General features: G+C 37.2%; 1 protein-coding gene across 1 annotated transcript; it reads right to left on the reverse strand.

The window, feature by feature from the left end:
- Positions 1-22,269: 22,269 nt before the first annotated feature.
- On the reverse strand, positions 22,270-23,354 carry LOC132364377 (pleckstrin homology domain-containing family A member 3-like; the record flags this gene model as incomplete). The annotated part of the gene is given in 2 exon segments (XM_059919974.1): positions 22,270-22,495; positions 22,497-23,354. Coding segments are annotated over 2 exon segments (906 nt in total), but the record flags the coding sequence as incomplete, so codon positions are not given.
- Between the last annotated feature and the right edge of the window lie 3,862 nt (positions 23,355-27,216).

The following is a 27,216-nucleotide window of genomic DNA, read 5'->3' on the forward strand; positions in this document are numbered from 1 at the left end:
AAGACCGCTAGGAACATACTTGTATTGAACAAGTTGGTTCTATCACTTATCACAATGAAGGAGAATACAACCATGAGGAATCATGGTGCGTCTCAAGAGGGTAGTAGAAAAAAATCTTAAAGTATAGGATTTAGGCTTTGATTTGGAGGAAGATTTGGGAGAGGGTAGGAAGAAGTGGGGATTTTTAGTAAGAAGAGCAGTTCTTTTATTGTAATAAATCATATCTATAATATGATATAAATAAATCATATCTATATAGAAAAGAGGCTAGAATGATGATACAATTGTAATTGGTAAAGAAACAGCAATTATTCATTTAGGCCAAGAACAAGGAAATTTGGTATTTTGTGGGTGGCCCAGTCACCCCACTTTTGTTTGTGCTTATACATAATTATGAAGTAACCATACTTTTTCTCATTTTATCATGGTCTGAATGTAACCTTCTCTGGGGTTTATGATAAGTAAAATTGTTTATATTTAATAGAATAACATGGCTGGTTGTGAGTGCTGGGCAAGCTTCTGAATGTCTGGGGCTGCCTTTTCTTTCTTTCTTTCACTAGTATAAAAAGATTCAATGCAGTTGGAGATATAGGAGAGTGTTCAAAGGTAGTAAATTGGTTCTGGTACAAATTTCAGTGTGTTGAGGGGCAGGGGGTTAGTGGGTGGGAGTACTTCCCCATCCAGCAAGCAATTCTCAGGACACTAGCTGGGTATCCTAAAATTTAACTGAATTCTGACACTATCTGGAGATCACATCAGATTCCACAGGTTAAGGGTTTAGTTCTACAAGACTGCCACCTGCCCCTCCACCCCCTGCCCCCAACTTCAGATGTCAGTGGCAAGTTCAGGTGGTTACCTATACTTCTGACCAACTAACTGTAAATCAGAGGTTCCCAAGACTCCTGCCTTGAGTTCAATTAATTTGCTAGAGCAGCTCACAGAACTCAGAGTAACATGTTACTATATCACCAGTTTATTATAAAAGAATATAACTCAGGAACAGACAAATGGAAGAGATGCATAGGACAAAGTATGGAGAAAGGTTGTGGCACTTCCATACCCTCTCCAGGCACCACTCTCCCCAATCCCTATGTGTTCTCTAACCTGGAAGCTCTCGGAATCCTGTCCTTGTGGGGTTTTATTCAGGTGTCACTATATAAGCATGATTGATTAAATCATTGGCCATTGGCAACTAAATCAATCTTCAACCTCTCTCCCTTCTCTGGAGATGGAGGTGTGGGTGGGGTGAGACTGAAAGTTCCAACCCTTTAATCATATGGTTGGTTCTCCTGGCAACCAGCGCTCATTCTTAGATGGGAGTCTAAAGATCCAACATAAAAAAAGACACCTTGATCAGTCCCATTATTTAGGAAATTCCAAGGGTTTTAAGAGCTCACGATATCACAGATGGAAATATAAATTTGAGATTAATCAGACATGGTTGGAATTTTCAGATGGGTCCCTCCCTCCCCTTAGCAAGAGAGAGAAGAGTAAACATAATGCAGGAATTCAGTATTGAATGAATCGCATTTAAGAAAGGAAAAAGAAAACTGAAGAAGCAAACAAAAGTTGTTTATTTTAATGTTTTTAATTATCTTTAAACAAGCTTACAGGAAAAGAACATCTTTTAATAATGTACGTAAGACAAAGACTACAGTCACTGCTACAGGGATTTACAACCTAAATCTCCCTTCAAGAAAAAGGAACTCACTCCTCCAACTTCTGGAAATACTGCCGGAAGAAAATCTTCAGCTGTTAACTCCTTAAAGAGGTTGTCTAGGCTGAGGAGAGTCACCTAGTCCAAGGTCATGTGCTCTTCCTCAAGTAGTGTGTTTCCAATAACTAATTACATGCAGTGTAAAAGTCCTCTCCCCTCACCTCATCTCAGGACAGCTCTGAACATTCAACTCAATTTCAAAACTTTAAGCATTTTGGCTGAAACCTCTGTTGAGACTATCAGAGCTTAGCTTCTCTCTCAGCCCAATCCTGCTTCCTTTCCTTCCCTTCCACAGGGGTTGCTCTCAAGGACACTCCCTAATAAACTTCCTGCACACTAATCTCTGTATGCCCCATATGTCAGAGTATGCTTCCCAGGGAACCCAGGCTGCAACATTTGGTATCAGAAGTGTTCAGAAAAAGTAGACACCAGTATGGGATCTTACAGCTAGATGGTGAGGACTCACCACCCAGCTCACAATAATGACCTCATCACTGGTGGTAGGTGGTGCACAGAGAGCCCTGGTATATAGTAAAAGTGCAATTATTAAAACTGCCCCAGTGCAATTATTAAAACTAGCATATTTTATTATACCAATGGAAGGGAATGCATTAAGACAAAGTTTCCCAACTTCAGCACTACTGACATTCTGGGTGAGATACTTATTATTGTTGGGGACTGTCCTATGCACTGAAGGATTTTTAGCCACATCCCTGGCCTCTATTCAGTAGATACCAAGAGCACACTCTCCCAGCCCACCCCATCAGTTGTGATAATCACAAATGTTTCTGGACATTGACAAATATCCTTTCCACTTTTCATTTCTATGCCTTTGCTTATTTAAGACTTCAGCCTAAATATGTCTCCTTCACCTCTGCCTGTCAATTAACTGTTGTTTTTTTTTTTGAGGGGGGCGTGTCCTTGGTTCAGTGCCAATTGCACCTAAAGTTACATGCATCTTTTTAGATGTCCAAGATACAATAACTCTTCTTTGCCATTTCCCATTTTCTCTTAATATCTCTATATAATCCGAATGAATCATGCTTCACAAGTACTAATGCTGCCCCATGTATATTAATGTCCACTTTACTATGACTCTGAGGTTTTGTATGGTTTACTTAAAAGAAATCCAGTATTCCACAGACTTCTCTTTAGTACATGTTCCATGAAACTCAAGGATGTTTATGTAAGTCTTGGTCATTTCACACTATTAGTTGTACCTGCCAGTGAATCAGGAACTCACCTCCTCTGATGACCATGAGTTCAGCAGCTAGGCTTCGAGCACACATCAATTGCCCACACGTGATTCCAGGAGTTCTGGTTGTGCAATGCTCCTCGTGCTGACTTCTGCTTCTTGCTTTCTCAGTGCAAATATTTATCAGTTTGCTGAAGCCAATGTTGCTCTGGTGACAGGAGGGGAACACGTCAGCAGTTTGCCTGCCTAAATGCCTCCCAGCAAAGCGCAGGCAAGTGCTTGAGCATTGATGTGTTACAACTCTCAGTGGTATAGGTCTTTCAAATTACATACACAGCTATCATTCTTCAGGCAACATATATGCTGCAAGTGTGTCTGGGACAGAAGTTTTTTCTCTATGCGCACTCTCTTAAATGCAAAACCAATACTCCTTTGATCTTTCTGCCTACTGCTGACTAGCTGTGGCCTTTTTCCTTTACCGAGACTTCCCTGTGCTCTGTTCCACCTTCCCTTTGTTCTTTTTCAGGGCTGCCCCAGCACATCAGTCATATGTGAATATCCTTGAAACTCTATGGTGGTAGGTACAGCACAGAGATGGTTCAGGCTGTCAGAGTTCAATCTCTCTTTTTTTCCTCACGAGATGCTTTTCTTCCAAACAGATGCTGATGCAGGTGAGCTTGTGTGGGGAGAATTTGCTTCTAATTCTTCTTGCCAGAAACAAGGTACTGTTTTAAACTATGTTTTCCCACGTTGTCATAAGTCCCAGAGATGAACTATGTAGTTCTATGTGCCTTTTGGGCCTTTGTTCTGTATGTTCTTTGACACTACTAAAATGTATCAGATTGACTTTAAACAGTAGATTGTAAGTTTTACTAACTTGAGAAATAAAAAACAGAAAAACTAAAATGCTTTTAGAGTCTATTCCTAGAATAAATTCAGACATCTAGACCTATGACATAACTTGTATTCTTATTTTTTTGGAAAAGCAAAAATAATAACAAGAAACACACAGAACAATAAACATTATATGAATTTTTTTTCCCTCAGAGTAAGAAGTTACTTTTTTCTTCAAAGAAAAATAATTGTAAAGATTTTATTCAGCCATTGATTTATTTATTCATTCATTTATCCTTCTAATGAGAATTTTTCAGATGCTCACCAAGAAGGGTCAGGAATCTATTGAACCAGTCTAATATCATGATATTTCCAAATTAATACAATAAAAATCAAAAGTACACTGATATTAAAACAGGATGACTCAACCTCAAGAAGTCTCATATTCATAATAAATGGCATCTTTAAGGAAATTGATTTAGTTTTGTTTTATAACTTCTCCTGCAAATGAACTATTTAGGAGGGCACTGCTTTAGAAAAACCTAATCCATAATAACTCTCACATTAAAATCAAGGAGATCTGGCAGATTGTGTGCAGTTATATTCTTTTTCTTTACCAAAATTATCTTTTCACTTTATTTCAATGTTTGTGTAGAAGTAACCATATAGCTCATAAGGGAATGAGCAGAGAAGATTAAAGTATATGAAAGAAGCCCCTGACAATTTTGGTTGCACAATAAATACAAATACAGTCTTTCTCGAATAATAATAAAAATGAATAGAAAAGTGAAATTCTTTTTACAAGACAACGTATACTTTCAAGTTTTAAACTGATTGTTAGGAATATACTTTTAGTATTTTTTTTTTAAATAAAGTAAAATCTATCACAAATCTTAATGCATTTAGAAAATAAAATTAGAGTTCTGAGATATGAATTAACTTGAATATCCTTACTTATCCACTAAATAAGTTAAGCATACTTAGTGAGTATAAAGCAGCAGCCAGTGTCCTTTCTGACTCTCTTTCATGAGGACTACCATTCTTCACCAACATACTTTGCGAATGAAGTTATTAGTCAAGTTTGATTAGCATCATTTGATAGATAAGGAGCTCCCAAAGGGGAAAGAGATATATTTGGTTCTTCTATGATGAATTTGTCTGACTGAGAACCCAAGAGCTTATCACCTCTCTCCTTCCCCATCCTCTGCTATACCTGACATTATTTGGAAATAGTAAAATTATTTCAAAACACCTTAATGAGATTTTTAAGTGAGTGTGTAATTTATTATATAATTATGTCTATGTTCTTTAGAGAAGGGGCTATATATTTCAGGCTGCCAACTTTTCTGTAATTTTTGCCCGTTTGTGGCAGTAGAGAGGTTACGTGTCAGGTTGGTGGAAGCAGGTCATCCATCTTGGTGTCCCTGCAGCTGTTCGGGGTGTTGGAAATCACTCTAGAATTAGAAACAGGAAACTTGGTCTCTCTGCAACATGGGGAAAATCATTTAACTTCAGTGAAACAGGAGTGATAATATCTTCCTTGCCTTCCTCATAGAGCAATTATGTGGAGCATTTAATTATGAAATTAAAATATTTTCTAAATAAATTTTAGGCAGTATGATTATTTTCACAGGTATCAGAGATAAAATTAGGAGAAGCCAGGAATGATATGTAAGCAGCAGACCCAGAAGTTCTATTAATAATTGAGGACAAACACAGTAGCCTCTGCCAGAGATGCTACAGATCAAAGATACCATCTTAGATGATTGAATTAAAGACCAAGTTAAAATTAAAGAACTTAATTCAGAAGTGGGAAGACCCCTGGATTCTAAGTTTGAACCCCTGATCTCTGATATCAGCTACATGGCCTGGAGCAAGCTAATGTCTGTCATTAACCCTCTCAAAAAATACAAAGAGAGTGAGCAAAATAACTTCTAATCAACAGTTCTCTCTTTTTGACATGATAACATCCAGCTTCCACTCCAAACAATTTATATACCATAATATTATTAATGCAAACAATTTATTTTTATATATCTCTTCTCTAGCTTCCTCTTCTGAATTAAGTGAATAGTAATATCTAAATCCAAATATGACATATAAATACGGAAGGAATTTTGTTTGAAACAATTGCATTAAAGTTTCAACGATGTAAACTGTCTTCATTTTAAAGACAATTCCATTAAAGACCTGAGAGTTTAGATCACTTGCTAACATGATACAGCTACTAATTGTGTAAGTACTGCTCATCTGTATTCTACAATTATTTCTCAGCTGTTGATAAAAATTTGTGATGATTAAGCAATCATTGTTCAGATACTCATATAAATGCAGGGTCAAAACGTCTCCAAATCATTAGCCCAAATGTGTTGTACCCTCACGCTATTTTAATTTGCAAGAACTCTGGCTTGCCATTTAAAATCGAGTTAGCTATGATGCTTGAGGCCCCAGATGTTTTTAAACAAATAGATTATTCAGATTTGCAGTGTAAGTGAACTGCCTTTTTCATTGGAAAGAAGGTTCAGAAGAAAGAGCTTGGGTTAGCTGAGAACGTGCCTCCTGAAACACATACTGGAGAATAATCATGGACTTCCTTGAATATCAGGTTTGTTTTCTTTAGTGATAGTTCTCAATAGTCAATGGAAAAGCCAGAAGTCATTGCAAATGAGTTTAGTCTCTGGTCTTTCTTTCTGATGTCCAAATGGACAAGCAGGTGAAATTTCAGGAAATCTGTAATGGAAAACTCACATTAAGAGTTTCACAGATTTCAGTTAAGTTTTGTTTGTTTTTTTTTTTTCCTCATCATTCAAGTTTGGTCTTGTAGGGAGAGGGAATAGAGTTTACAGATAGATCTATTGAATATGGAAATCCTGGCCTTCCTAGAGAATTGTGTAAAATAATTCTCGTCATCCTATTCTTGCTGATACCCCATAGTCTTTCTCCTTTTCACTTTCTTTCTCTTTTCCAGTTCATTACATTAATGCTACTTTCATTTAATGAATTGCATTTCTGCCACTCATGCCCTTTAAAATTATTTTATTTTCATTCCTGGAAGAGGAGAGTGTCCAGCAAATCTTTCTTGATTACTAGTACAAAAGCTGTCTTGCTCTTTGCTTGGTTTCTGAAGGAAAAGTCTACTTGCCTAATTTTGACTTCATTTATCTTTTCTCACATTGACCTCCCTGTTACAACTTCAACACTTCTATCATTAGCACAGTATCTACTGTGGGTTGGAAGGCTATACCTACTCTGGTTTGGACTCTAAGCTACTTAGACTTGTGCCAGTGTATATATAAAGTCTCACTTATTCCTTAAATAAACTTAAGCCATTATTAGCCCCATAGAAGTAAATGAATCTCACAGATTTTATGTAGTTTTGTTTAAGACATATACCAGATGAGAGACAGAAATGAACATAATATTTAGTGTTGTTTTTGTCATTATTGGAAGAAATAAAACTATCTTCTATGTCTGCACCCAGATCTGGATAGGTGATATTCCAGGATTTTTACATATTCCTTCAAAAATTATTTGGAAAACCTCTGACTAAAAAAAAAAACCCCAAGAAATAAAACAGCAAGAAAACATGAACTGCATTGTTTTTTCTTTCCCACTATTTAGTACAGGAGAAAAGTATAAAATATCATCAATATTTACATTTCAAAGCAGAGGTTGTTTAGCACAATAATGTTTGATAAGTAAATGGAGGAAAGCTATTCTTTTTTAAAGTTAGGTACAAGCTATGATTTTTGTTGCTGTTGTGATTACCTCAAAATCTTAGAGTCATTTCAATTTCCCTTTTCTCTTGTTGCTTGTGGTTAATTACCAAGTCCAATTTCAAAATCATATTCTGACGAGCATCACCTCTATTTACTTTCCAGGGAATCCATGGCGTTTCTACATTGGGGATTATACACGTTTCTTAAGAAAAAATTGAGGTTTGCCCCATATGGCCATGCCATGTTTTTCTAAATTATTATTTCCTGCTTCCTTATATGAACCCCGTGTGCAAGTGAAGCTATTCTTCCAAGAACATGTGGATAATCTACTCGCCTAGATTATTTTTTTAGGATATTCCTTCTTACTGGAAAGCCTTATTCTATTATAAATCATTGTCTATCAAGTACACATATGTCCACATTTCATATATCCCTTATATTCTAGGATAACTACTAAACAGAACACTTAAATTTTACCAGTTCTCTATCCTTGTAGCCTGAAGCTTATCATTTATCCTTTCCACTCATTATTTGATCTCCACAATGAGGTTAGAACAATAGGACTTTACGATCCTTAGCTACAAATGCCAACGGAGGCAAATCTGTGGTTTATTTTCTGTACATCACTCTGTACAATTGTTCACCAAATTCTTTGAAAAAATATTACCCATTTGTTTGTGAAAACCTTCAGAAATCCTCTTAGGATACTGGAATTAAATAATTATAGAACACAAGACATAGGGAATTTAGAGATCTGATATTTCCTAAAGTTGGAGAAATGCTCTGAAAAAGAAATGAGTTTAAGGTAGACAGCACTACAGCACTCTTCATTTTATTCACTCTATTTCTTTCACACTGATTATTTATTTCAATTAATATTTGAAGGTCATTTTACTGACATTTGAATATTTGAATGTCATTGTATTATCATATATTATAAAGCTATAGCATTATATAATAGGGACATTATCTGTTACATGCTCCCAATACTTGCCAAATATTGTTTATAAAAGCAAAAATACATGGAATTGATCAGATTATTATTTTTCTCTTCAAAGTTTACGTTTTCCCAACTCAGATAGAAAATCTAACCTCAGGAACTATATACCAGATTTTCTAAAGGTAAGAAAATGTTAAAATGGACACAATTTTTAAATTATACTCTCCCTTCATATTGGGGGAAAAAAAGTGGATTCTAGTTCATCAACTGTGAATTTTGGATTAAATATCCTTCTATCCCAATCTTTGTAAAAGAAACATTAAAAGCCTATTTGGGATTTTATACTGTAACATGTTGTGACTCTTTAAGGATTTACTACATTTGTTTCATCTATACTATCTTTTTTCTTTTTGTCTTAATTATTTTAAAGCAAAACCCCTACTTTGTTATTTCACCCCTGTATCAGTCAGTATTTATATCCTTAAAAAATTATCTGGGGCTTCCCTGGTGGCGCAGTGGTTAAGAATCTGCCTGCCAATGCAGGGGACACAGGTTCGTGCCCTGGTCCGGGTAGATCCCACATGCCTCGGAGCAACTAAGCCTATGCACCACAACTACTGAGCCTGTGCTCTAGAGCCTGCAAGCCACAACTACTGAGCCGGCGTGCCACAACTACTGAAGCCCGTGCACCTAGAGCCCGTGCTCCACAACAAGTGAAGCCACCGCAATGAGAAGCCCACGGACTGCAACGAAGAGTAGCCCCAGCTCACCGCAACTAGAGAAAGCCTGCGTGCAGCAACAAAGACCCAATGCAGCAAAAAATAAATAAATAAAATAAATAAATTTAAAAAAAATTATCTGGATATTTTCCTATATAACCAAATTTCTCCAATTGTCTTGAAATATGTTTTTACAATTGATTTTTTTCAAATAGGAACCAAGTAAGGTCCACACTTGCCAGGTGGTTATGTTGCTTACATCTCTTTTTATCTAAAACAGCCATACTATTACATATTGTTGATCTGTTAAAGACAACAGATCACGTGCCCTCTAATTCTTCCAACATTCTAAATTTTCTTTGCTGTTTGCTTTGTGATGTTGGTTTATTTGTTTCTCTATCCTTAGTATTCTTTTAAAAAATTTTTTTTTATTTATGGCTGCATTGGGTCTTCGTTGGGGTGCGGGCTTTCTCTAGTTGCAGTGAGCGGGGGCTACTCTTCATTGCGGTGCGCGGGCTTCTCACTGTGGTGGCTTCTCTTGTTGTGGAGCACGGGCTCTAGGCACACGGACTTCAGTAGTTGTGGCATGCAGGCTCAGTAGTTGTGGCTCGTGGGCTCTAGAGCACAGTCGCCATAGTTGTGGCACACGAGCTTAGTTGCTCAGCCGCATATGGGATCTTCCCGGACAAGGGCCCGAACCTGTGTCCCCTGCACTGGCAGGCAGATTCTTTATCACTACACCACCAGGGAAGTCTCTTAGTATTCTTAATATACTAATTATTGGCCCTACAGATATGCTAAAATTTGGGATTAAATGTTTTGTTTGTTTTTGAAAGAATAGTTCTTAAGTTGTGCCATGTATCCTGCATCATGTTTGGAGACATGCAATGTCTGATTGTCCCTTCTTAGTGATGTGGTGATTGATTGTGCAGTTAAATTCAGGTCATAATAGCCTGCACATCAGAAGGTTGACTTAACACAGCTCTCTGATTTTTGGCCACAAATAATCTAAATCCTTCCAGCTAGTGACATCAAGGTATGGATCAAATGACTGTGCATAACCCCTTTCTTGGGTTCTGAGCTAGGAGACTAAAGATCTGGGAAATTAATTTAGATGTGCATGTGTGTTTAGATGTGCATGCATGCCTGTAACACAGGCATATTAACCAAATTTTAAAAGTAAAGAACTGACTCACAGGGATTATAAAGAGTAATGGAATCTGAGAACCACCCCCCTTTAACTCTCCATGAAAATACCCTTGAAAGGATACAGATAACAAGGAAAAAGCAACAGTGATTCCAGAAACTAAGCATTAAAAGAGTGGAAACAGCAAAATTATGGAGGGATATCTTTAAACTTTGATGACATTACGTAAATGTCATTGAGAGCTGATGTATCCTTTAACCCCTAAAAGAGCACTGGTACAATTTGGGGCAAATCCCATTCATATCCCCTAAATAATGAATGTGAAATTTAACTTTATGTAGATCTGAGTTTAATTCTTGGATTCTTGCCTCTTATCTGCTCTGTAATTCTGGGGAAGTTACTTCATCTCTTTAAGCTCCTATTTCTTTATTTATGAAATATGGAGTGGATTTCATTACTTTCCTCAGAGTCTGCATGTAGGAATTAAGCTGGAGAATGCATGTATGTATAATAGTATCATGTTGTTTTAAAATAGGTTTTATTATTACTTAGAAATGGTAAGGCTAACAGAGATAACTGTCATTGAAAATATAGTTTGTTATACTTATGGATGTCAAATTTACTGTGGTTTCCATGGGAAGGAACAGGCAAGGCAGGTTAAACATTTATAGGATTGAGTAGTTTGAATAATTCCATTGGCTCTGGGGTCTCTAGCTTTCTGGTACCTGACCCTGGGGTGATTAAGGCAGGTGACTAGTGGCCCAGAATATGAGAATCCAATAGACAAGTTAGTTGGGCTGTGGGCTTTGGATTGCACTTAAAAGGCATGTGGGCAAATTATTGTTTTGAATTTTTCATCCGTTCTCCACTGATCTAAATGATACTGTTTTTATATATCAGTTTCTCCTTTATTCATAGATTTATTTTTCACCTGTGCATTTTTTCCCATGAGTCTCCTGTATCTTTTCTTCCTGTATAGCTTTTCAATATATACTAATTGTTTTAAACTTTTTTGTTTTGAAATAATCTTAGAATTGCAGAAAAGTTGAAATAATAGTACAGAGTTCATGCATAAGTTTCAACCAGTTTCCTATGGTAACATCTTTTTAAATTTTTTTAAAAAATTTTATTGGTATAGAGTTGATTTATAATACTGTGTTAGTTTCAGGTGTACAGCAAAGTGATTCAGTTATATATATATATAGGCATTTTTTTCAGATTCTTTTCCCATATAGGTTATTTCAGAATACTGAGTAGAGTTCCCTCTGCTATACGTACGTCCTTGTTGATTATCTATCTTATATATAGTAGTGTGTATATGTTAATCCCAAACTCCTAATTTATTCCTCCCCCCCCACCTACGATAACATCTTCAATAACATAGTACAGTTGTCAAAACCAGGAATTAACATTGTTACGCTGCTATTAACTAAATGTAAGCCTTTCTCAAATTTAACCAGTCTTTTGCCTAATGTTCTTTTTCTTTTCCAGGATCCAATTTCAGTTCTTATATTGCACTTAGTTGTTGTGTCTTTTTACTCTCCTCTAATCTGTGGCAGTTCCTCCCTTTCTCCTTCTTTCCTTGTCTTTTATGATGTTGGCGTTTTGGATGAGTTCTAGCCTGTCATTTTGCAAAATGTTTCTCAGTTTAGGTTTGTCTGATGTTTACTCATCATTAGGCTGAAATTATACATTTAAAAAAATAATACACAGAAATAATGTTATGTTCTCAGTGCATGGTATCACTATATCTTCTTACTGGTGATGTTAATATTGATAACTTGGTTAAGGAGGTGTCTGCCAGATTTCTCCATTGTAAATTACTATTTTTTCCTCTATAATAAATACACTGATCTTAAGTATAGAGTTCAATGAGTTCTGACAAATGCATACATCTAGATAACCCACACACCTAAGATATTGAACATTTCCATCCCTCTGGAACATTTGCTTTTGTGGCTTCCTAGCATCCTCTCCATAGTAACATACCCAAAAACAACTCTTCTGATTTCTTTGATGTATTTCTGGATTCTCTCTGCTAAAATTTGTTAAGGATATTAGGATCTATGTCCATGAATTATATTGGTCTATAATTAAACTGTCTTTTAATGTGCTTGTCTTGTTTTGGTATCAGGATTATTCTGGCTTCAAAAATAAGTTGAAAGATACTTCCCTTCTGTTTTCTGAAAGAGTTTATGTAATAATGGTTTTACCGTTTTCCCAAATATTTAATAGAATTCATCACAGTAGCTATCTGCACCTCGAGTTTTGATGGTGGGTAGGTTTGCAACAATGAATTCACATTGTTTAATAGATACATGGTTATCAAGATTTTCTATTTCTTTGTGGGTATGTTTTGATAGTTTGTGTCTTTCAATAAATTTTCCATCTAAGGGGACTTCCTTGGTGGCTCAGTGGTTAAGAATCCACCTGCTAATGCAGGGGACACGGGTTTGAGCCCTGGTCCGGGAAGATCCCACATGCCGCGTAACAACTAAGCCAATGCACCACAACTACTGAGCCTGTGCTCTGGAGCCCATGAGCCACAACTACTGAGCCTGCATGCCACAACTATCGAAGCCTGTCTGCCTAGAGCCCGTGCTCCACACCGCAATGAAGAGTAACCCCCTCCCTCTGCAACTAGAGAAAGCCTGCATGCAGCAACAAAAACCCAATGTGGCCAAAAGTAAATAAATAAATAAATTTATTAAAAAAAATTTCCATCTAAATTGTCAAATTTATTGGCACAGAGTTATCAACAAAATTGCTTTATCATGTTTTAATGTTTGTAAGATCAGGAAGGATGTTCTCTCTTTCATTCCTAATATTGACAGTTTGTGCTTTTTCTCTTTCATCTTGACCTACAGAGCTATGGTTTTATCCAAACTGATGATCTTTTCAAATTATTAACATGTGAATGTGTTTTCTTCTTTGTTAGTTTACTTTCTATTTCACTGGCTTCCACTTTTTATTATTTTCTTCCTCTTATATTTGGGTTTCTAGCTTCTGAAGGTAAAAGCTTGTATTCATTTAAAAATTGTATTCATTGTTAATATAAGTATTTAAAGATTACAAACTTCTCTTTCAGTGCTGCATTAGTTGCATTCCACAAATTTTGCTATATTGCATCTATAAATTGCTTCCAGTTGTTTCACAATATCCCACATGTCTTTCCACTTACATTACTATCTACAACTCTCAAGGATGAGTGACTCATGATGTCTCCAATACTCTATCACCCAACACAAATACTGCTTCAGTAATTCCTAACATCATACCCTTGTATTCTGAGAATTTCTTTGGGGTACATACCCAGGAGCAGAATTTTTATCATATATCTAAATACCTTGCTTCACTCTATTAATCATTTGAACAATTTACAAAAAACATAGCTTTTTTCTTGATTTCCATGTAAATGATGTTTCATTTGTGCTTAAAATGCTTGTTTTCTTCTTTTTCAGTCCACATATCTTTATTCTTTTTATTCTGCCCCACTACAATGTTGAATAGAAGTGTTAATCTTTGTCTTAATCCTAGTTTTGAAAAGACTGTATCTTAGACATTTATGGAAAGTATTTTGTAGTTTCCTGTTTTCAGCCTAAGCTCCTTCTTAGTGTACCATGGTTTTCATCATTGATGAATATGAAATTTTAACAAAACATTTCTAAACATACTGAGATTATTATATGGTTTTTCCCCTTTAATATATTTTTGTAATGATTTTTTTTTCCAAATTGAATTCAGTGTACATTGCTGGATAAGCACAACCTTGCCATAAAGTTTTTTTAAATATATTGCTTTATATGTTTTTCTCTTTTTTTGGAATATATGTTCAGAAATGAGATTAACTTGTTATTTTTCCTCTCTTGTTATATCCAAATCTTGTTTGGGCATTAAAGTTATACTGGTCTCATAAAGTTGTGGAACAATCTCTGATATTTTGTTTTCTGGAAAACTTTGTAATTCTGTCCCTTGAATCTTTGGTATGTTTCAACTCGAAAAATAGCTGGGTGTGTGAGAGTGTGTATGTGTACGTGTGATTATTTAACAGTAATATGTCAATTTTCTTCTTTTGATTTGATCCAGTTTTTGTAAGTTTTATTTCTCTAAGAAGTTGTTCATTTATTTAAAATTTCAAAATTGGCACATACAGTTGTTCATTTTGTTTTCTTAATAGTTCATCTCTGCTTCATCTAGAGCTATACTCCTTTTATTCCTGTTATTATTTTTAGTGGGTTTCTTTCCTTGTCATAAACATTTCATTTTACTTTTTTTTTTATCTCAAAGAAACATCTTAAAATTTCTGCAATGATTTGTTTTCTTTATTTTCTTCTAACTTATTGTGTTTTAATTATTTTATTTTATGTAACATTAAATTGAATGCTTTCTCTTTATAGTAATCATATAAAGCTGACTGCCACCAATAAAAAGAACCCCAGTCAGTAAATTTCCAAAACAGAAACCTCCTTCTTTCTCACTTTACATCCAATTAACTTACATTCTGCAAAATGATTTTCAAACTCAAACCCCTCTGATTATGTAGGGCTTCAGAGTCCTTCACACGATCTTTGTATCCAGGCTTCAGGCAAAGAAAAGAGAGCATGTGTGGAAAAAGCTCTTTATTCCTCAGGGATGGCAGTCATTACATCCATTCACATTTATTGATGAGACCTATTGTTTGGCCACAGGTCTCTGTAGTAAAGCTGGGAAATGTAGTCTAGCTGTGGACTAAGCAAAAAGAAAACACAGATATTGGCCAGCATTGGGCCAGTCGTGCCAGAGTCCATTATTGTACTCACCAAATATCCACTTTCTCCTTCTCTCCACGCTGACCTACCCCCGAGAAATATCCCAAAGACACACCCCGTCACTGTATACTGCTCAAAGTCCAGGATCTTCAGGTGATTTTCTGTCCTCTTCTTCAGATTTGAACATGATTCCTGTTCCAGCAGCCAATAAGTAAGAAAACTAGTTATCTGTTCCCTTCCACACACATTGCACAGTGTTAAAACCAGGGACAGAAAAACCACTCCACAAGCTCTGAATCAGAAAGGGGAAGAATAGGAGACATAAAACCACCATTATTCTGTGTTAATTCCAAAATCCTCCTGAGCAATCTTAACATGGACAGTACCCTCCTGTCCGTATTTTGGAGGTGTGAGAAGTTCTTTGCATTCTTAGAATCAAGCAGGTTTTGATTCTACTCTGGAGGTGAGTCTTCTTCTATCTGTGGTCCTCTGGGGCCCCAGACTCTAATCACTGTTAAATTATTCCTTTGTCTGTTGTTAGTCCCACTTTCTTTTCTATTTCATCAGCGTCACCAAGGATGAGGTAGCAAAGCCCTCTTGGACTTTGTCAGTGGCTGCTGACCTCCATAATACTCCCCTGTCCTTTGTAGCCCATCCCTGCTCCAGGTTAGTGGGTCAAGCATTATCAGAATTTGTTCCCCACTAACCAGTCTGTTTTGATCACAATCTCTTATCCCATTGGAGCTCTGGATTATGACTAGGACAGGATTTTACTTACTTTCCCAGTGGACTTCTCCCTCCACTGTATGGTGGGTGGTGTGGTACTTGTTCCCCTAGATCCCTCCTTGCTAGGTTGCAATGGTTTGGCTGCTTTCTTGTCCTCAAAGTGGCAGATCTTGAAAGGTAGCCCTCTCCATAGAGCTACTATCTCCACCTTCTGTTGATTACTCCCTTCCCTCTCCTCTTCAGTTCAGGAGTAATAATGGCTCTCTGCTGTTCCTGACCCCAGGGTCAGTTTACTATCCCTCTTCGGATTTCCTTAACCCTACCTATACCTTGGTAAACATGTCTTTATCCAACTCTCCTTGATTGCCTTATTTGAGCACACCCTCTTACTCTTATTGAGACATAAATGATGATGTAAGCAAATCTGACTTTGAATTCCAACTCTGCCACTTGCTTTAAGGACAAGTTTTGTGACACAATTAGTGATTATTTTGCACAAAATTGTTTTGCATGATGTAATACTAACAGTATTTCTTGTGCTTGAGCTAAACTAAAAATATATATAGCACATGAGTTTCTTGTGGTAGGAAGGGAAACTTCCACATTTTAAAATAATGTTTAGTTTTGGTTCTCCCAAAAAGCAGAGCTTGAGACAGTCTTACATGTGTGAAGTGATCCCAGGGAACCAGAGTCGTGGAATTGCAAGAGTAAACTGGGAAAGAAAGGAAGACTAATCCAAAGGTGCATTATTGACTTGGTTCTGCTATGAACAACCAGAACTAAATTTCCCTGCAGAGTTTCTGAAGACTAAGAATATGTCTCAGAACTGTCAGTCTAAGGGCATTCGAGAGAGGGATTTTTATCCCTTGACTCCTGTCTACCACACGTCAAGCAAGATGTTATCTCTCTAGCTGTTCCAGAAAGGCTGCGTCAGCTCCCACAGCATGCTGTATTGAGACATAAGAGAAGCCCTAGGGCAAAAAGCAAGAAATGAGGAACTGTTAAGATATATCTGAAGACTGCTGGTTGTCACAGCCATAGCCAGAGCCAAAAGGTGGTGGGAATTTTTAAATTGGCATAAAAGTTGTCCAACCTATTACCATCCCTCAACTTGGTAATTTACATAAGCAGAGGTCAATTTACAAATGTTTGTTCAATGAGAACATGCAAACTATTCTTTCATAGTCGCTTTAGATTTCGTTCCTTTTGATAAATACAAAATTGTCAAACTGTCATTCAAGTAAGAATTCTGATTTTTGAGCTAGGAACCTTGATGCCGGAGGAGACTAGGAGGATTATTTTCTGGGTGCCAAGACACATACTGTTCGAATAAACTGTGACAGTCGTAAATGCTTCCTCTTAAACTTTATGGCTCCCATTAGTTTTGCGTATTGATCCAGACTTGCATTTTCCATTCGTTTGATTATTATAATATATTCTGTTGTGGTTGTAAAAATGTCTATAACACTTATAGCATTGCAGAGCACTTGAAATTTTTTTTTAAATGACAAATGTTTATGTGTGACTTTTCCTTTGCATAAGTTTATATCCAAATTTCAGGACTAACATATAATCTAATATGTTCTATTTGACCTCATCACTCAAATTTCTAAATTGCCACTCTTCCCCATCCCACCTCTTCCATAGTTCTTAGTAGGATTCAGGTGAACTCTAAGATATGACAAATCCTCTTAAAAATAGATGTACTGTTGAGCATCTTTACATGTGCCTCTTGGCCATCTGTATGTCTTCCTTGGTGAAACGTCTATTTAGGTCTTCCACCCATTTTTCAGCTGGATTGTTTGTTTTTTTGATATTGAGCTCCATGAGCTGTTTGTATATTTTGGAGATTAATCCTTTGTCTGTTGTTTCATTTGCCAATATTTTCTCCCATTCTGAGGGCTGCCTTTTCGTCTTGTTTATTTCCTTTGCTGTGCAAAAGCTTTTAAGTTTAATTAAGTCCCATTTGTTCATTTTTGTTTTTATTTCCAATACTCTAGGAGGTGGGTCAGAAAAGATCTTGCTGTGGTTTATGTCAAAGAGTGTTTTTCCTGCTTTCCTCTAAGAGTTTTATAGTGTCTGGTCTTACATTTAAGCCTTTAATCCATTTGGAGTTTATTTTTGTGTATGGTGTTAGGTGGTGTTAGGTAGTGTTCTAATTTCATTATTTTACATGTAGCTGTCCAGTTTTCCCAGCACTACTTATTGAAGAGGCTGTCTTTTCTACACTGTATATTCTTGCCTCCTCTGTTGTAAATTAGGTGCCTATATGTGCATGAGTTTATTTCTGGGCATTCTGTCCTGTACCATTGGTCTATTATGAGAGAAATGCAAATGAGAACTACAATGAGGTATCACCTCACACTGGTCAGAATGGCCATCATCAAAAAATCTACAAACAATAAATGCTGGAGAGGGTGTGGAGAAAAGGGAACACTCCTGAACTGTTGGTGGGAATAAAAATTGATACAACCACTATGGAAAACAGAATGGAGCTTCCTTATAAAACTAAAAGTAGAACTACCATATGACCCAGCAATCCCACTACTGGGCATATACCCTGAGAAAACCATAATTCAAAAAGATACATATAGCACAATGTTCATTTCAGCACTATTTACAGTAAGCAGGACATGGAACCAACCTAAATGTCCATCAACAGATGAATGGATAAAGAAGATGTGGCACATACATACAATGCAATATTACTCAGCCATAAAAAGAATGAAACTGAGTTATTTGTAGTGAGGTGGATGGACTTAGAGTCTGTCATACAGGGTGAAGTAAGTCAGAAAGAGAAAAACAAACACCGTATGCTAACGCATATATATGGAATCTAAAAAAAAAAAAAAGAAAAATGGTACTAATGAACCTAGTTGCAGGGCAGGAATAAAGAGGTAGACATAGAGAATAGACTTGATGACATGGGGTGGGAGGGCGAAGCTGGGGCGAAATGAGAGTAGCATCGACATATATACACTACCTAATGTAAAGTAGTTGGCTGATGGGAAGCAGCAGCATAGCACAGGGAGATCAGCTCGGTGCTTTGCGATGACCTAGAGGGGTGGGAGAGGGAGGATGGGAGGGAGGCTCAAAAGGGAGGAGATATGGGGACATGTGTATGCATATGGCTGATTTGCTTTGTTGTGCAACAGAAACTAACACAGTATTGGGAAGCAATTATACTCCAATAAAGATATATATAAAAAAAAATAGATGTACTTGGTTTGGTTTGGTTTACTTGGCCAGTATTTAAAAGTAAAACTTCACACTTATGAAGAGCATATAAAATGTTAAAACACAACTTAATTTAGTGAAAGTGGACACGCAAATTAACTCTTTTGACAGTTTTACTGAGATAGATGGCTTGTAGAGTCATTATGCTTTGTTGCAAGTAATACGATCTTCTCTTTATAGATTAAATTCCATTTTTATTTTTAAGACCTGTAATTGTTGAATTCAATCTTGGAAATCAGAGATGCAGAAGCTATTAAACTCTTAAGTCATTGGGAGTACTTTAACTCATTTCAGATTAGGCATTTTTCATGTCTTTTCTCAGTACACAAGGAATATGTGCCACCTGCAGATAACTAACTTGGTAGCAAATTCACACTTCTAGCCTCTCCTTACACCTCACTCCTTCCTCCCAATGATCACAGGAGTACCTGTTTTTTTCATTTCCTTCTCGTTCCCTCTTCCTCTCCCACTCAAGATGTGCTTTATTTCACTTCACAAGTTATCAAAACTAATATAAGAAGAATCAGAAAATCTGAACAGCCCTGTGTGTTAAATAAATTAAATTTATAATAATAAAATTCCTCACATAGAGAACTCCAGGCCCAGATGGATTCATTGGTGAATTCTATCGAATATTTAACAGAAAAAAAAAAAAATCCAAGAATATACAAGCTCCTTTAGAAACTAGAGAAATAGTGTGCATTCCACATCTATTTTTATAAGCCAGCATAACCCTGGTATCAAAATCAGTCAACAACCTTACTTGAAAAGAATATTACATATGAGCATAGATACAAAGTGATAGGGATACACATTTTAGCTTTATTGCTAGTAAAGCTGTTTGATATACATCTCTCAGGTCTTTTCATCTCTCAGGTCTTTTCATCTCTCAGGTCTTTGGTTTAGAGTCACACACATCTTTATTTTAATTAAAACAGGTGTGTATTGTACATATTGTTTTATAATATTTTTATTAGATTTTATGCCATGAACATTTTTTCATGTCATTAAATATCCATCTGTAACATAATTTTTAGCTCTTCTCAAAGTAATGCCTATCTGTTTAATCAGTTCTGATTGGCTTTAGAGAAGTACTACTTCTGAGTATTTTACACATTCCTTGTTCTGTGTATTAAAACACACACACACACACAGTATGAAAAATTCCCTTTATAGTTGAACATGTTTTTTTCTTTTAAAAATTAGTTTGGTTTATTTGATCTAAGTTAATCTCTCTCTATCCTTTTTAATAGAATGTTAGCTTTAAAAAGGTTTTACAAAAGGGTTTTGGAAAAAAAGTATGACATAAATCTTTCAGTATAATAATAAATAGGCCAAAACTAGTGAAAAGATGAAAAATGAGCAAAACACCTCATTATGTTATAAACGTTATAAAAAGTATCAATATTTGAAAATTACCAGATGCTGGTCTAGGGCTATCCAAGTTTTAAGTACATAGTATAAATTTTGAGGAAATGAAGCCCAAACCCTCTGTATGGCCCTGTCTATCTCTGCCTCTCTAAGAAGAAATTTGTGTGACTCTATAACTCGTTGAAAGTAATGATATGTCAAATATTGAGTCCTATGCATGTATTTCAACTTATGCTAAATTATGGGGTGCATCAGGGGAGAATGGAGGCATCACCAAATTTTTATTAGATATGATTGTTAAAAGAAAAAGTCAAAATAATATAAAATTTTACACTTACATGAAATAAGGGACACGTCATTGACCGTGACTGGAAACCGAGAAGTAACAGGTTTATGATGAGAGGAAGTCAAATTTTGATTCATATATACTTAGTGTGAAGTGACTAGTGAACTCCAAATAGAAATGACCAAAAAGTCTAGATTCGAACATTAGATTGGAGGTCAGCTTAGAAATTGGAGCATTTGAATAACCTTTTTATCTTTTAAGAAAAAATTTTAGTAAGAAATTTCCCTGGAAAAAAAATAGTGGTTTATTACATTTCTGTCTTCATTTTTTTTTTTTTTTTGAATGCAAAAACCACGTATTTATTAAACATATGATTAACTTAAAAACACCAAACCAGTTTGTGTTAAAGTGCTCCTCATCCAAAACCTTGGACAAAACCATCACTCCAAAGTGAACTGAAAAAACAGTTTACAAGGCAAACACTGACAATAGGTATGCACAGGCACTACCAAAAAATGCTATTTGTTCTTTAATTGAATAATGCCGTTCTAGGGCTTCCCTGGTGGCGCAGTGGTTGAGACTCTGCCTGCCAATGTAGGGGACACGGGTTCGAGCCCTGGTCTGGGAAGATCCCACATGCCGCGGAGCAGCTGGGCCCGTGAGCCACAACTACTGAGCCTGCGCGTCTGGAGCCTGTGCTCCGCAACAAGAGAGTCCGCGATAGTGAGAGGCCCGCGCACCGCGATGAAGAGCGGCCCCCGCTTGCCGCAACTAGAGAAAGCCCTTGCACAGAAACGAAGACCCAACACAGACATAAATAAATAAATAAATAAATAAAATAATGCCGTTCTCGTTATGTAGGGCAATCACCTTGACAGATTCCTTTTTTATAAATATTCATAAATAAAAAATGTCTAGATATTCTAAAGAGCTGCAAACATTAATACCTTACAACAGCAGCTTATGTCTATTTTCGGAAAAAAGCACTAAAATCCTCTTCCATTGCAAGTCATTTATTTCTCTGGTGGAAGTGAGCAAGGTCATTACAATATTAACCTCTTTTCTAGAACAATGTAAATAACAAGATATACACATCTTAAATTTGGTAGGTCATAAAAGTTAGGATGCAATCATTTTTTTTTGATGCAACAGAAAAATAAATAAGTAAAAATTAAATACTTTAACCCAATATTTGGTATTGACAAATCAGTAGTGTCAACTTCATATACAAAGGCCAGCACAATCTGGTTTTTAAAAAATCCTCAATGTCATGGTATTTGGGGTAAAAATATTTCTAATATTAAATGTTTCCTTTTTGCTTAAAGGAATATAAGACAAACACCATCAAGCTGCGACTGTAACTCACTTTCAGCTGGGGTAAAGTGACCATTTGGTCCATGGCACAAGTTACATATATCACACTTCTGTCACACTGAAACCTTAGGTTTATAAGATTTCATGTTTATAAGCTACAATACACACTGACTAAGATGGCAGTCCCTCACAGTGTTTTAGAAAAATATCTACATTTGTCCTTACAGATGTCAAAATGTTACACCATCATTTGTTCAAAAACCAAAAACATGCACATTCATACTGTGAAGTTATTAGGAAAATACTCTTGCAAATAAACTATATAAAGATAAAATACACTTCAAAGGTATGTGGGTTGTTTTTTGTTTGTTTGTTTTACAATATTCTATAAAGTGCAGAGAAATCCTAAGGGAAAAATTACTCCCTATAACATAGTTTAATTACAGCAGCTTTTGCAGAGCAATACTTAGAGGAAGTTGGACACTTCCGTTTCCTCAGGAAGAGAAGGATGGAAGAGGATCTTCCGATGCAGATTTTTTTTTTGGCCATACGTCTGCTTTCTTCAGGAATGATTGCTGATGCCAAATCTCCATTAAGTGTATTTCTTGAACAGTGAACAGGTCTATCTGGGTCTTCGAGAGGAACATCATTACAAGAGTCTGTATCTGAGTAGGTTCTTCGGGGCCGCTGGGAGAGTCGGTGAAGTGTAGACACTGTTTCTTTTATAGAGTGGGTACTCCTCTCTGAACTGCGAGAACCAGGGTGGCTGACAGAACGCTTCATCATTTGAACAAGAGAAGGTGACACAGGAGAAACTAAGGGATCCGGATGGCACAGCTGAAACATCCCGGGTTTAAACTTGGCATTCGCTATCTTCACACATTCCTCAAGCGTTGTGATGAATGTATTACACGTCCCCCTAAGTAGGGAAGAGGCTTCATTCATGTTCTCTATGCTGGGAGATGAATGATTCTCATCATGGTGAACAAACTCTTGGATCGTATGAACTTGCTTCATTAGGAGGTCACAGTAGAGGCGAAGCTCAGACATTTCGGTTTTCAGAGATTCACTGGTTCCACTTATTTCTTTTTCTTTTTTAGTCCTAGTATCAGACAAACAGGCTTTGGAGCTCCCCAGAGCACCCAGCCACCTTTGTCTTTCAGCTGCATTCACTGCCTTCATGTAGAAATGCTGCTCTCCTGGAATGATTAATTCCATTCTTGTGCTGTCTGCCGAATGGACTTTAATTTCACAAACTGCCATCATTATACTTCCTTTGCTCCCTTTGCAAACATCGTCTTGTGAATCATAGTAGGACAGGATTCCATTACCTAAAACAAACCAGCGAGGCTGCCAACCTGTGAGATGGTTGGTCCACGTGTACAGAACTCCCTCCACGCTTCAGAGCCCGGCGCCGCGCCGCCTCCTGGCCCGGCGCCGGCCGCGGTTAAGGGCGAAACGCGGGGCCTGGGCAGCCCCTCCCCGGGCGCCCCCAGCCCGCACCGAGCAGCCCCCAGCTCGCGCGCGCTGCCGGGACGTGGCGGCCCTCAGAGGCCGGGACGGCGGCCGCCGCGTGGTGCTTGGGGGCCTTGAGACATCCCCGGGCGAGCCCGGGCGGCGGCGGCAAAGTCGGGACCGCGGCCGGCCTCCCGCTCGCGCTTCCACCGCCCGGCTGCTCCCTTCCGCGCCCCCTCTTCATATTTTTAAAAGGGGAAATGTTTACCATACTTTAAAGGCTTTTTGAATATCCATCATCAAACATTCTAACAGCAATTGCTTATTGAGGGTATTTTTGTTCACCCAAATTTTAAGCAAGGCTTTAACAATTTTTTGGCAACTCTGTACAAAATTGCCAGCTTATTTATGAGCATATATTACCTGTGTACAAATAACAGAACATGTCGTAAAGATATGATGATTTTTCGAATGAACTTATATTTCCTCCATAACCCAGGAAGATTATGGAATAGCTACCTTGATGTACTTCATGGAATAAGGATTGTTTAGCATCAAGTGGAACCGTGTATACAAAAATCTTCCCAATTAAATTCATTCATTGAAGACTCCTGATATCCTTTCAATCTTAATATTGGTTTAAATATTAATCAGGAAAATTGACAGTCTTCCCTAATTTGAGTTCAGATTTTGCTCATGAATTCCATAGAGCATTTTCCCTTTATTGTTGACCACACATAAATATTATCTATTCATAAAAGTTTAATGAAACAACTTTTAAAAGGTACCACAAAAGAGAAGCAGCTGTAAATGCCAAGGCTTGCACTGACTAATGTAATGCTAGTCTATAATCACAGACTCCAATCTGCCCCCAAACAAATTGCACCGTGACAAAAACTGTCTGCAAAAGAAAAGTCAAAATGAATATAATATTGGAATCAGCTTCAGTGGAGTGACCCAACAGAACAGTCACTAAAGATTAAAATGGGATCTGACAGCAAGGCAAGATACGACTCCAGGATCCAGAGTACAGAGGTTTATTGCCAATGCTGAGCTGGAATCCTGGCGTAGAAAAGGGGGGATGTCCAGAAGGAAGCCACACTGGGGTTGGAAAGCAGGCTTTTGCCCATAAAGGTTAGTGATGCCGAAACCTCAAAAACCTCAGAGGTTCAAATTGGGTAAGTCAGTGTTTCAAAGTGGCAGGGTGGGGTTACCTTCCTGATTCTGCTGAGTAGCTGAGAACCCAGCATACTGGAGCGAGGCATCTGGGGCTCTGTTCCTAACCCTGGCTCTTATTCTCCCAAGAAATCAGTGTTAGCCATTTAACGTTCTCTGTCCCAGTTTTCTTCTAAGTATAATCAGATGAATGCATTGACCACATACTGAATTTACTAGGATAAATTCAGTTAGTGTTTACAGTTAGTGTTTTAAAATTAGTTAGTGTTTTAAATTTACAGTTAGTGTTTTAAAATAGAAGAGAATAAAATAGAACAGAACAGAAATTATAGAGCTATAAGAAATTTTACAGATCCACTAATCCAATCCTTTCAACACTATGGCTTTGAGAGAAGAGACAAATCACCCATCTAGTTAGTGCTTTGAAAGCTTCTCTTTTTCAACTTGGAAATAAAAACTAGAATACGTCCTTTGAATATTTTATTGTATCTGGGGCTGGACAAATAGGTATTGCTTTGTGAAGTATTAAAAATTATGAGGTAGATAGATATGTAGTGACCTGAAAAGTATTAATGATATATACCTTAGTGAAAAAATATTGCACAATAATATGTGCAATACAAGCCTGTCTCTATTAAAATTAAATAGATATGCATATACCTCCAAGAGAGAGACCTGTTGTCAAGTAAGTATTTTATGGTAGGATTATAGGTTATTTTCATTTTCCTCTTTTGGCTTATCAGTGATTTCTAATATATTGAATATGTATTTTGTTTATAGTAGAAAAAAATATTACATTCTGTGTCCTAAAATGCAACATATATTGAAATAAAAAAAATAGGTTTTATTACCCTGAAAATATTCCTTTTGATCTTTTGACTACCTATACAAACATCCGAACTGTACTGTTAACTCAGACCTCTCTTTGAAGCTCCAGACACAGTCATCCAAATTTTCTATGTATAGTTTAGGGCCCCATTGCTCTCTACTTAGAGTCTCCTCTGGGATATTAGCTCTCAACCAATCATAATTGTACCCTACCTTTGGAGGCATAATTGAGTACTTGATATCAAGGCCTCAGGCCCACTTTCGATAACAAAGAAACAGCTAGTTCCCAACGTGCACACCTTCTTTTCTCAGCATGTAAGCTATTCTACCTTTCAGAACAATCATTAAAATATCTCAGATTCTGACCACAATCTTCTATAAATTCCATCTTATTGGATCATTTACCCTCAGTACAGCTGAACTTCAACCTCAGTGGAATCACTGATTTATTAAATCCTCTGCTTTCCCCCATCTGTCAGCTCTTTACTCTTCTCCTATCCAGGTCAGAGTCTGTGGTCATTATTGCAACTACTCTCTTCCCTAAAATCACTGCCCCCTTTCTCTTTTCATTTCACAATTTCAACAAACCACATTCTCCAAATTAATGACTTTTTGATTTTTCTGTGCCTGTACCCAAGGTACTAAAAAAAAATTTTTCCTTATAAATTCACAGTCATTGATCTTAACCCTGCAAGACAATTACTCATCCCTCTGCAATCTGATTTTCCCCTTACATTCCACCAAAACTGCTTTCATCATTATTATCAATGTCATCTACTTCACCAAATCCAGGAGAAACTTTTTTGTTCCTTAGCTTATTAGATCACTTAGTTATCTCCAAAACAGTCATTCGCTTCCTCCTCTTTAAAATACTCTGTTCCGGGGGCTTCCCTGGTGGCGCAGTGGTTGAGAATCCACCTGCCAATGCAGGGGACACGGATTCGAGCCCTGGTCTGGGAAGATACCACATGCCGCGGAGCAACTAGGCCCGTGAGCCACAGCTACTGAGCCTGCGCGTCTGGAGCCTGTGCTCCGCAACAAGAGAGTCCGCGATAGTGAGAGGCCCGCGCACCGCGATGAAGAGCGGCCCCCGCTTGCCGCAACTAGAGAAAGCCCTCGCACGGAAACGAAGACCCAACACAGCCATGAATAGATAAATAAATAAGTTTTTAAAAAAAATTAAAAATAAAAAAATATTCTATTCCTTTAGCTTCTAAACCTTAGAGAATTTTAATTTTCCTTTTTTCTGGCTATTTAATCTTAGTCTTGCTTGAAGGCTCATCTTCCCATACTAAGCTGTAAGAATTTTCTCAGGGATCTGTCCTAGGTCTTCTTGTCCTCTATTCTTCATTCTCCATCTAGGACTATGGCATCTATTCCACTCCTTGGATTTCAATGAGCACCTATATTCTAATGGATACCAAATCTATACCATTAACCCACACCTCTCCTTTAAGATCCAGGTCATTTATTCAACTGTCTACTTCACATCTATATTTAGGTGCTTCACGGACACCTTAAACTCAACAGATGTTTAAAACTAACTCGTGATCTTCCTCTTTCTCCAATAGTGTTTGCTCTTCATTCAGTGCTGCTCAGTGCTGCCTAGTCAATGGCACCCCCTTCTACCCACATGTACAAGGCAAAACCTGCTTGTCGTCTTTGACTCCTCCCATTCCCTCTCCTCCCAAACTAGCTTCACCAGTTAACGCTATCTCCAAGATAGGTCTCATTCCATACATCTCTCTCCATTTCTAGTACCCACACCTTAAACTAGGCTATTGTTATTTTTCACCTGTAATAG

This window comes from Balaenoptera ricei, chromosome 4 (genome assembly GCF_028023285.1).
Source record: "Balaenoptera ricei isolate mBalRic1 chromosome 4, mBalRic1.hap2, whole genome shotgun sequence".
NCBI classification, from domain to species: domain Eukaryota; kingdom Metazoa; phylum Chordata; class Mammalia; order Artiodactyla; family Balaenopteridae; genus Balaenoptera; species Balaenoptera ricei.